We start from the raw sequence: 12011 nt of genomic DNA on the forward strand, positions 1-12011 counted from the left end.
TAAGCAATAAGGGCTGGCCAATTTTATATTAGTAACCATGTTTGGTTACCTAAACGGTCCTTTGCTAGTTTCTGTACAGAAGCTCCACACAAACAATACCAATCCCAAGGTTCTTATCAAAATTTGGTACCATGATTTCATGGCCTGCTGTGGCCATGAGACTGTAAGACCTGATTTTTACCTGATTACCCCTTGGGATGAGAACTGAAAGCCTGAGATTTTCATGGGTTGGCAGCTATGTGAACATTCCCCATACTTCTCCTTTATTCAGCAAATAAAACAAAAGCAAGTTAGCTCAGAATGCGCACTGAACTTCTAGACATTTCTGGTAGTCAACTTACAACCATTAATTTAGTGATTTTTTGAAGTTACAAAGGCATTGAAAAAAGTGACTTATGACCAATTTTCACACTTGCAACTGTATCTCCACGGTCATGTGATCAAAATTCAGATGCTTGGTAAATCACTCATATTTATGATGGTTGCAATGTCCCGATGTCATGTGATCACCTTTTGCGACTTTCTGACAGGTAAAGTCAATGGGGAAACCAAATTCACTTAACAAGCACAAATTTAAGTTAGTGATAATAACTTATCTGCAGTGGTTCACGTAACAGCTCTAGCAAGAAACATCATAAATTGGGGCAAAACTCACTTAACAACTGCTTCACTATCCTACAGTATTCTAAGTAAACATTACTATATTCTGATCATAGTTTTATATCAAGAATCCTATGCTTAAGCACTGCTACTACCTGATCTTGATCCAAGAGTATGAGCACCTCTCTTGAAAAAAGGTTTAAATAATGTTGTGCCAATTTGGAATTTCCAGACATATATTTATCATATATATTCTATTAATATTAGATGCATCAGACCTTGAGATTAGAAATAAAACTTTAGCCAGTATTTAAACAGGCAGAGCCATGTCCTTGTTTCAACTGTTGAAAGTCCTGCCTCCACCCACAGTAAGCATGCATTTCACCACTTGGAATAGCTTTCTTAGAAATTTTGATTGTACCCTTTCCAAAATCTGATAATTAATACCTGTGCTTAATTGGGTTCCATTACATGAGCTGGATAGTGCCTTGGCTTCAGAAAAGAGAACTGGTCTGACTGGGCACTTTTGGAGAAGAAGAAAGGAAGAATTGCTGCTGAACTGTTCTACATGTTTGAAGCAACTATTCAGACTGCTTATGATGCTTCTCAGAGTAGCGTAACATAAACTGAAATATTTGAATTGGGGAATCTACTTTATTTTAGGACATTCAAGGGTGCAATACAATTTTTTAAAAACCCTTGCAAAACACAAAACCTTTATTTTTTCATAACTGATCTGTAATTAATGTTCTTTATAGAAATGAGCCAAATTTGTTACAATCCTTTCAAGATCTAGTTTGTTGTAATAAAACTGTATCATCTGCATAGAGCAGTATGGATATGGGTCTGCTGTCCAGTTTAGGAAAATAAAAATTTCCCTTGATAAGTTTACTGGCAACTGAATTTCTATATTAATTAAAGAGTAATGGGGCCAGAATTCGCTCCTTGCTAGTTATCACTATGTCTGAAAGATGCTCAGCTGTAGTGCACCTCATCCTCAAACAGGTGTCTTTATATAATGCATGTAGTAGAGTGAGTAAGAGGGTGCAATGGCTCAGTGGTTAAAAGATGCTGAGCTTGTCCGCTCAAAAACTGACAGCCCAGATTTGAGACCTGAGCGCCACACAACGGGATAAGCTCCCATTACTTCCGCAGCTGCAGCCAATAGTTTGAAAGCTTGCACATGCAAATAGATTAATAGGTACTACTTTGGTGAGAAGGTAACAGTATTCTGTGTGCCTTTGGCATATGTCATGCTTGCCACATGATCACAGAAACATCTTCAGACAACACTGGCTCCCTTGGCTAAGAAATGGAAATGAGCATCACCCCCTAGAGTTAGACACGACTGTACAGGGGATAGCTTTATCTTTAGGGTGACTATCTATTGAAGCTTTCAATTTCTTCCAGAGCAGTTTGCCTTATTTATTTGATAAGAAGACAAATCAGTCTTGATATGGCTTACTGTAGCTTATGTTTCCCAGCAATATCTATTCTATGAAAATATGTTACTGATGAGGTTATCCTGAAGATTTTATGGATTCAGGTGTAGATTTTTATTTTGAAACCTTACTTTTGGGGGAAAGACTTGAAAAAGTAACTGTTTTTATGTTAGAGTTATGTTATGTTATGAGTCTGCATGATTTTTAAAATCTTTGCCAAGGCTTTGCTCTGGATTACCATCTCAGTTAATCTGAGGTAGTCAGCAACCATTGATGTGGTTTATTTATACTGGAATTTCAGCTATGGTATACCTCTCAAGAGCATACAATTGATTACTATTCTAATCTTTATCCACCAATAAAAACACTGGAATCTCTCTTTAATACTCCTTTAAATGTTTATTCTGCATTAATCCAATTTATGGCTTTTTATTAGAGGGCATATTTACTGATTCTGTGTTAAATCTTTTTGTGATTTTACACTCAGAATACAAAGGACATAAATATACAAATAAATATACAGTAATATAATTAGCACCATGCTGGTAGCCAGAGTAAATAATTGATGAAATATATTTTCCAACTAGTTTTTCTTTCTTTCTGATATGCTAATTATATTGGGTCTCTAATCATATCCAGAATAAAGTAAATTAGTGGAGTTTATCCTCAAATTTGTATCGTAGATTATGTTAAGACAATAATAGTAGCATTAGAAGAATACGAGTAAGGTAAATCTTTTATAATTTGGACATTCTCATCTAGAAGATTTTGATTCTCTCTGCAGAGACACATGAATAATCTCCCAGGGAATGGTCTTTGAATAAATATCTTAGTTGATGAATCTCATCCCTTGGGAGCTTGATTCCTTATATAACATGTTTAGTTTCCATAATTATCCCTTTTCCTAATGCAAAAAGCCCATCTTACTTCATTAATCTTCAGAAAACACCTAGAAATCATATAATTCCTATTTCATGTAGGCCAAGAGATGTCCCGAAAATGTAGAAAATGTACACTTCAATTTAGATTTAAGCAAGGTTTATGCTTAAATCAGTCTTTATGATGGAACAGGAAGACACTTCTCAACATTTTTCATTATAAGAAGCGGTTAACTTGACCCCCCCCCCCATTGCACTCAAGAGCATATGCCCAAAATTTAGAAGTCTCTATATGAGCATTATGGGGAAAAAATCGTAATTACATATGCGGCATAAAGGTAGATGAAACAAAGACATTTAGCCAGAGGCAGTTTTTACAGTCGCAAAAGAAGTTATTATCTTTTTAAAAGTTGTATATTTGAGTTTCCAAAATGAAAGTCTTAATAGGCAATAAGCATAACTGATACTTGAAAGGATTTCCCTAGTTGTCTTGACCTCTAAATATATATATAAGCTTCATAGTTCTTTTTTTCATGTTACAGCTATTTTCTGAAAGGAACATGAAAGACCTAACTGTCAAATATGCCTGGCCAAATTTTTAATGGCCCAGTGCACACATTTAACTGACAAGTAACTGAAATCTGACCCAGATGCTCAACCTTTCTTGTTACTTCCAAACTATTTTAGACTTAAACACCTAACACCTACAAGTATTCACAATCTCCAGCTTGTCAGTAATGCAGGCCTTGCCAGATATACTATCAGGATGTGGGCAGGCATAAAGACCTCACAGATGACTCTAGTTAAACCATCTTGACCACCTGTACCCCTCAAGGCTTTTTCTTGATTTGTCCTTCACAAAGTCACTTTGGAAGAGTAGTTAGTAAATTACCAAATGGCTAAAGCAATTATAGTGAAGCCATGCAGCGAGGGAGTTAAGCAGGGCAAGGGAATTTAATTTGATAATTCATAGTCATAAGACTGAAACTTAACATTTAACCTTGCAGCAAATTACAATGCCTTTTTGATCCAGTAAAAAATCTGTGACCATTGAAACATGAGAATATAAAGCATATTCTTATGAAAATATGTTATCTCATTAGAAATATTTTCCTGTGCCAATAACTCTTTAGCAAAAAGGATAGGAGTGTATTTGAATATGTAATATACAGTGTGTAAGTCAAATTTAGATCTAGAATAAAGCAACTAAAATGGAAATTTAAATTCTTTTTGCTTCTTATATATTTGTCAATTAAAATATAATATCCTAGAATGCACTAAATCCAATTCATGTAAGCTAAAAACAACAAAAATGAAAGCAAGAGAAAGTTAGTGGTAAAAAGCATATAAATAGCATATTCTTTAAAATATCTGTTCTTCAGGTAGATAATGTTTAGGTATACAGTATGTGATGACAGCAAATTTCATAGTGACTTTTTTTTACTTTTAATCATAACAAATCTGATAGATAGACTATTTAAGAAAGGGAAATATTTATTTGAAGTATAGTTTGAAGCATAATTTGAGTACATAGTGAATTCCAAGATAATCATTATTTATACACTATATTGACTATGGACTATAATTTTTGTAAATTATTTTTTCAGTTTCATTAATATCTAAATGTTTGTTCAGGAAATTATTTTATTTGAGGAGGCATCCAAAGAGATCATGACAGATTCCATGTTTTTAAAAGCCTGCTGTAATTTCTTTAAAACTAGGATATGTTAAGCATATTGATATGAAGTGGAAATACACCAATGAGAGGAGGAGTGGGAAACAGAAGGGAGAAGAAAGATGGGAAGAGAGGGATAGGAGAGAGGGTAAGGGGGGAAGATGAGGAGGATGAGGATAAGGAGGAGTGGAATGTAGAGAGAGGAGAAGGAGAAAGGAAGGGGAAGTAGAGTAGGAAAGGATGATGGAGGGAAGATAGAAAGTTGGAGAGAGGTAGAAGAAAGAGGTGCATGGAGAGCAGAAGAGCTATAATGGGTTTTTATTCTTCTGGGCATTGTTGACAAGAGGAACTGATGTAATTATTATTTAATACTATATGATACTGGCTATGTATAGTATACATGTGAGTATATGTTATGAAAATGGAAATAAAAAATATTTCAAAAAAAAAAAGCCTGCTGTAACGAGGCAAAGAAAGCCAGGCAGAGTAGAAGCCAATTGATCCAATATTGCCAGATATGGTATATTTCACTCTTTTTGAGCATAATGGATCATTAGATAGATCAATCTAATCTTACAATCTTTGATGGCTCAGACTTGTTTTGGGGTTTAAAATCACTGGGCACAGTCTTATTCATTTATCTAATATCTGCAGGAAGTTATTGTAAGTATCATATGAGGAGCTGGACAGTTATAATAAATTCTCATTTATTTTTAACCATATGCCATTTTTCTGTTTGTATAAATTCCAGGCACACAGTAAAACAAAACAAAATTAAAACCAATAAACACTATTAAAATATTTAATGGCATGAAATAATGCTAGCTTTAACTTCTTTTCATATAACTCAGCCACGATAATGAATTTCTTAAATCACTTGCCTGAATATAGTTTGAATAGTATCTGTTATATATGCTCTGGTAATGCCATGATTGAATTACTGCAATGGTCTTATCTTACAAGATTGTTTTGGTACTTCAGTTGATGATGTGACATCAGTGTTCCTTCAAGAGGACTGGTTGGCACTCCATAATTGGATCCAACTCAAAAGTATAGTTCCAGATATGTCAAAACATTATTCTGCACAAACAACAACAACAACAACGATGATGATGAAAAAATGGAAGGTTTAATACTCGCTGCTCAAGAACAAGCACTAAAAACTAACACCATGAAAGCGAAGATTCAAAAATCTACTGACAATCCAAACTGCCAATTTTGCAACAAGAAAGTTGAAACTGTTTCACATTTAATATGTGAATGCAGCAAAATTGCACAAGCTGAGTACAACGCTAGACACAACCGAGTTGCTAAATTAATTTAACTGGTCATTATGTAAAAAATACGATTTACCTGTATTCAGAATGTCATGGGAACATAAAGTGGAAAAAGTTATCAAAAATGAGAAGGTGAAGATCTTGTGGGACTTTCGAATACAGACAGATTGTCATTTGGAACACAACACGCCAGATATCACAGTTGATGAAAACCGAAGTGCACAGTTTATTGATATTGCGGTACCAGGAGATGCCAGAGTCAAAGAAAAAGAACTGGAAAAAATCACGAAATACCGTGACCAGGCCATCGAAACTACACTATTATGGATGAAACATGTAACAGTGATACCCATTGTTTTTGGTACCATGTCCAAGAATTTATACAGTTAAATGACTGTAAAATCCATAGTTATCACCAAAAAAAATGTGCAATCCATCAGCATAGCACAAATGAGGGGGAAAATGATACATTTTGCTGAAAATTGCATTTTAAGAATCTTGACTGAAATATTTAATTCATTGGAAAATAATTCACTACCATCTAATTTTAAGTGCAATGCCAACATTCTCAAACTAAAAAGGACCTCACTGCTGGGATGTAACAGAGCAAGAGTTTAGTAGAGCTTCTTTACTAAAATTAGGCCCTACGTTCTAATATTGTCATTCTACACCAAGGTTGTCAAACTAGTGGCCAGCAAACCAGATGCGTCATGTGGAGATCATGACCATCCCAGCTCTGTTAAGGGAAAAAGTGTGATACATCATGTGACGGCAATGTGACGCAGTGAGGTTCACACTCATGTTCTACACAAACAAAAATATAAAATAATTAAGTCCAGTGATGCACTAGTAGCTATATATAAAAATGATAATTAAAAACTATTTCTGCTGGATTTCAAATTAGCTGTTCTTTAATGATAGTCACACAATAACCACTTAACCACTTCTACACCATTAGTAAATGTGGATGCATACTTTCATCCCATAACAGAAAACAGGTTGCAATAAAAGTTAATAGGAGACAACACCATGTGCTTATGCCCTCCATAAACAGTTGATAATCCCCACTTGTAATAAACAAACTGGTAGTACATATATGCTCTATGTTACTATTTACTCATAAGGGAAAATTCTTGAATGTTTTTTTTCTGATTTGCAATTGGTAGTTTTATAAAATACAGCATTACATTTATTACAGAAGAATGAATAATTTTTGAAAGTGGAAAACATGATTTTGCACATAGAGTATACATGTTTCGTATTGCTCAGTTAGTATCTTCTAACCATTACTGGATGATGTATACATTTAAAAAGCCTAGACTTGCCTTTTAGTGCTAGCTGTAAATATGCTTCGTCAGGCAAGACAATACAAATATATTAAATGCGCTTTTAAGGCCTTTGACATGAAAGTGGTTTAGATATCAGAACCCAACTTGCTTTAAACATCTCTTTATAACCATGATTGACAGTTTATAATTTACAAGAAGGGTGTGGCTACTAAATTTACTAAAGCAGATACAAGTACTGGTTTTTCAGCACTTATGCCTATCTCTTGTCTACCAGCTGGCTTTCATGGCTAAGGTGGGATGAGAACTCACTGTCTCCTGGATTCTAGCCTGGTGCCTTAATTACTAGACCAAAGTGGCTCTGGAAATATGCTAAATATTTGAAAAAGCACAATCATTTGAGCACAATTATTTGAGCTCCTCCAAATTAAATAATCTATTAGGTTTGCTATGATTTATAGCATTATTTGAATTATCTTCCCTCCCTACTTCAGCCAAGTCACATCCCCCTCCTAATCCTTAAATAGTTGAAAATGTAATAGCATAAAAGGTAGCAGACTGTGTTAGATTCAGGCCATTGAGATTTGAGTGCTAAACTACATAAGCCAACAAAAAAACACACCATAAAGTAAGTATAAAACTTTTTTCAGTAGTAAGAACATTTTTTTTCTAATGGTGCTGAATTCTGTACTTGTTTGTAGACAGCAAAGCCATTAGATTGTATATGCTCGATTTAGTGATCTTATGGGGGGGATTTTATTTTTTGATGATGATATTTTTCACTTATTTCAAACTGTTTTTCCATTTGCTGCCATTCTGGGCATACTGAGAATTGATGACTCTGATATATATGCATACTGGTAGCTGGGATAGATAACAGCTCTATTAATTGTGACATCATTAATATATTTCCATGTCTTTTATATTGTCATTCAAGAACTGAGCTGTTTGATTGACTTCTAATATTAGATAATAATTTAATACTAATGTCTTGTTATTAGTGTAGATAGTATCAAACTTAATTGTTAAAATAATTAGGAAATTTAAAAATAAATTCAATTCAGCAATGATATTCTGAAGATTAACCAGTCTGAAAGGTGGTAAGATAAAACAACTAAAAGAAACAAAGTGCAAATGCTCTGCCTTCCTATTTTTAAATAATGCATCCTCCTTGTTGAACATTTGTTCTCCTAGGCGCTGCTTGGAGAGTCCAAGCATGGGTTAACTTCAGCTTGCTGCCCAAGGACTGAGTTCAAAGTTTGTGTGGCCTGCTCCCTATAGAATCCAGTTTTAAAAACTCAGTCGCCCTAAAAGGACGCAGTTTGAGGAACTCCAGTACTTGGTCAGTAGAGTTGGACTTTCCAAACAGTATAGTGGTAGCCTTTATTATTTTTGTCTTAGTTATCAGTTTAATTTTTTTTTTTTTTGCCTCAGCTCTTCTCGGGCATGCAGAGCAGGCTACTCGGGGCAAGCTGCCTTCCGTGATAATCGTGGTAGAGGTACCAACACGGGGAGTTTGTTTGGAGGCTGCTGACGAACCTGGGGCCAGGTAGGAAGCTTAGGTGAGCCCCAAAAACTGTTGGAGGGCTTTCTTCTCTAATTAGAGGCTCCTGTGAACTCTCCGGACTGTTGACAGTCCCCATTTTTTACTCCGAATCACGTGGTGGCCATTTTGGACCATTTACTTTTGGCACTTTTTTCTTCTGTCCGTTTGCATTGCCGCTGCCTGGCTCCAAAGCAGATTGCCACCGGGGAGGGTTTTTTAATCCAGCAACCTTGCTCCAGGTTTCCAGAACAATTAATTTTATTGGCATCCTGGCGCAGCCAAACTCCCTGCAGCCGCCCTGAGTGTTCTAATTGTGGCAGTTGAATATTCAGCAGACACTTATCTAAATGCCACCAAACTTTCCTTAAGGGCTCTAGTTTCCAACGTGACCTCACACCGCCTGCTTTGGCTCTGCCACTGGCAGGCAGACATGAAGTTGAAGTGGAAGCTTGCTTCCACCCATTCAAGGGGGGAAAAACCTTTGGCGAGGCCTTGGATTTCATCTTAATAGAATCCAAGGACAAGCACAAGGTCTTGCCCTCTGTCACCAAGAAGACCAACCGCAAGAGCTCCTCTTATTTTGTAGGCATCCCTTTTGGGCCGTGGATCCTAAAGCCACCTCTGTGGGATTTAACCGATCTTATCCCCAGATGCAGGATTGCTCCCACAATAGGACAACATTTAGGGATAAGGGCAGACACCAGCTGGCTAACTGCAGGCCCTTTGGGAGGAGGGGGGTTCCAACTGCCCCATTCATAGAAATAAGTGATCATCAGTAGTCCCCTCCCATAGGCGGCTGTCTTCAACTATATGCTGCCCAGTGGGAGAGAATGACAACAGATGGGTGGGTTTTAAACACCATCCGTCATGGCCTCACCCTAGATTTCCTCTCCCTTCCTCCGCAAACATTTGTCCGCTGCCCGACTCCCAAATCCATTCACAAACAATAACTAATGCAAGCAGAGATTCAGCATTTACTGGACATAGTAGCCATCGAACAGGTGCCATTGGACCAGGAGCAGAAGGGATTTTACTCCATCCTATTCCTGGTTCCAAAGTCCTCGGGGGATGAGGGGGGTGGAGAACCATACTGGACCTCAAGAAGCTCAATATCCATCTGATGTACAAGTCCTTCAAAATGCAATCACTTCAAACTATTCTGGGCTGCATCAAACAAGGAGATTTCCTGATGTCAATTCATTTGAAGGAAGCGTATCTCCATGTCCCCATCCATCCAACGAATCACAAGTTCCTGAGGCTCCAGTTTGCAGACTAACATTATCAGTACAAAGTTTTACCCTTTGGCTTGTCATTGGCCCTCAGAACTTTTACCAATTGGTCTCGTGTATTGCAGTAGTTCCCTGGGCAGGACAGCATGCAAGGGACCTCCAGTGGTTTCTCCTCCCACTTCAACGACGCAACACCAGCAACCCCCAGAGAGTAGAATGTGTTTCTTCAAAGGTGCTCCACTCTCTCAGGTGGTGGTAGTCCACGGCACTGACAAAGAGGTCCTTCTTCAAGGATCCAGAGTGACTCATCATAACACAGATGCCAATCTATATGGCTGGGGTGCCCACCTACAAACGGAACTCTCCCACAACATAAACTGGTTAAATCTCAGGGCCGCCAGACTAGCGCTCCTTCATTTCCGCAAATGCATCGAGGGGCGCCACATCCTAATACTAATGGAAAACATAGCCACCAAAGCCCACATAAACCACTGGGGCGATGGGTGCAGCGTCACCTCGAATCATTGAGAGCAGATCACATCTCAGGGGAGGACAACATGATAGCAGATTGGTTGAGCAGGACCACCATCAGCAATTCGGAGTGGTGCCTTCATCCATCTCTGTTTCATCAACTATCCCAGAGATTTGGCCCTCCGGTAATCAACCTCTTCGTCAGTCCAGAAAACACACACCTCCTTCGGTTCTTCTCTCGGTTCCAGTCCAGAAGGGACAGACACCCTCCATTGGGCCCCTGTCATGGTCGGACCACTTCCTACTGAGGCTTGACTTTCGGAGGCCAATCCCCCACTGTAGGGAGGAGGAACCGATTAGGTGGTTCCACCCCAGGCGCCTTATGGACCCTCAGGGCTTTCAGACGGCGCTTGGCGTTGTTCCTGATACTCTTGTCCACACTCCGGCAGAGACCTTGGTTGCTGCTTGAAACTCAGCAGCGTTGGAGGCTCTCAACCAGATTGCGCCTTTATGGCCGATCCGAGGCAATGGATCCAGGAAGGCTCCTTGGTTTACTGAGGACCTCTGGGAGATGAAACGCCAAAAGAGATGCCTAGAGCACCACTGGAGGTCCAGTAAATCCGAGTCAGACTGAGCACTATTAAAATCCTGCATCAGAGTTTACCTCCTGGCAATCTGGACTGCTAAAAACACATACATTGCCGCTCTGATTGCATCTGCTGAGTCGCGCCCTGCCGCCTTGTTCAGGATAACCCGCTCCCTCCTGAATGGGAGGGATACGGGCAATCCTTTACGAGGTAGAGCTGAGGAATACGTCCAATTTCTCGTGGATAAAGTTGCTCGGCTTCGGACGGACCTGGACTCCAATTGCGCAGAGCCAGCCGAGGTACCGGGGGAGGATCTTGAGCAACACCTCTGGATTGATTTCCAACCTGTTACTCCTGAGGAAGTGGACAAGGCCATGGGAGCTTCTGGGTCTCATCCCCTTGTTTTTTAAACTGGCCTCTATAAGGAGCAGGAGTCGTGGCTATACAAACTTTGAACTCAGTCCTTGGGCAGCAAGCTAAAGTTAACCGATGCTTGGACTCTCCTGCAGCGCCTAGAGAACGACCATTCAGGTAAGCCAATCATCATTTTAAATAAGTGATAAAAATTGCTATGAATGTGCTGTGTAACTTTGTATCATGTAGATACACTATTTGCAGATTTAGCTGTAAGATGTTCCTCCTTTATTCTGACTAAATATTTAAATTTGGCTTCTTGGAACAGTTTTATAACTTCTTCACATTAAAATACTCAAAAATATTTACTACTGTGTGTCATAATAAACTGTTCAATTGCTTCAGTTAAATATATTTTAATCAGATGTGATTTTTTTAGTCAAATAAAGACACAATTGTTTAAAAACGCAAACATTTTTGTACATATTTTCACACATTTATCTTTTCTCATTCTCAGAATAGAATCACTGCAATTCTAATATTCTAATGGATGTAAATTAGTAATCACTATATAATTAAAATGTTCAGGGACAATCATTTTAATATAAATGAGAGTTGAACACATTTATTATTTCTTCTTCTGAGCTGAATTATCCCTAGGCAAGA

General features: G+C 38.1%; 1 protein-coding gene across 9 annotated transcripts in view; it reads right to left on the reverse strand.

Annotated features, from left to right (window-relative positions):
* WDPCP (WD repeat containing planar cell polarity effector) overlaps positions 1 to 12011 on the reverse strand; it is a 151258-nt gene that overhangs the window by 17642 nt on the left and 121605 nt on the right. The window contains exon 16 of one of the 9 annotated variants that reach the window (XM_087716807.1): positions 5466 to 5675. The exons of the other annotated variants lie outside the window; for them this stretch is intronic. Coding sequence (XP_087572933.1) covers positions 5671 to 5675 — 5 coding nt within the window. The 3' untranslated portion in view covers positions 5466 to 5670. Of the gene's footprint in view, positions 1 to 5465; positions 5676 to 12011 lie in introns of those variants that run through there. 9 annotated transcript variants of the gene reach the window in all.

Source organism: Thamnophis sirtalis, unplaced genomic scaffold, assembly GCF_051295495.1.
Source record: "Thamnophis sirtalis isolate CommonGarterSnake01/CBP01778 unplaced genomic scaffold, rThaSir2_p1.2 scaffold_5, whole genome shotgun sequence".
In the NCBI taxonomy this organism is placed as follows: domain Eukaryota; kingdom Metazoa; phylum Chordata; class Lepidosauria; order Squamata; family Natricidae; genus Thamnophis; species Thamnophis sirtalis.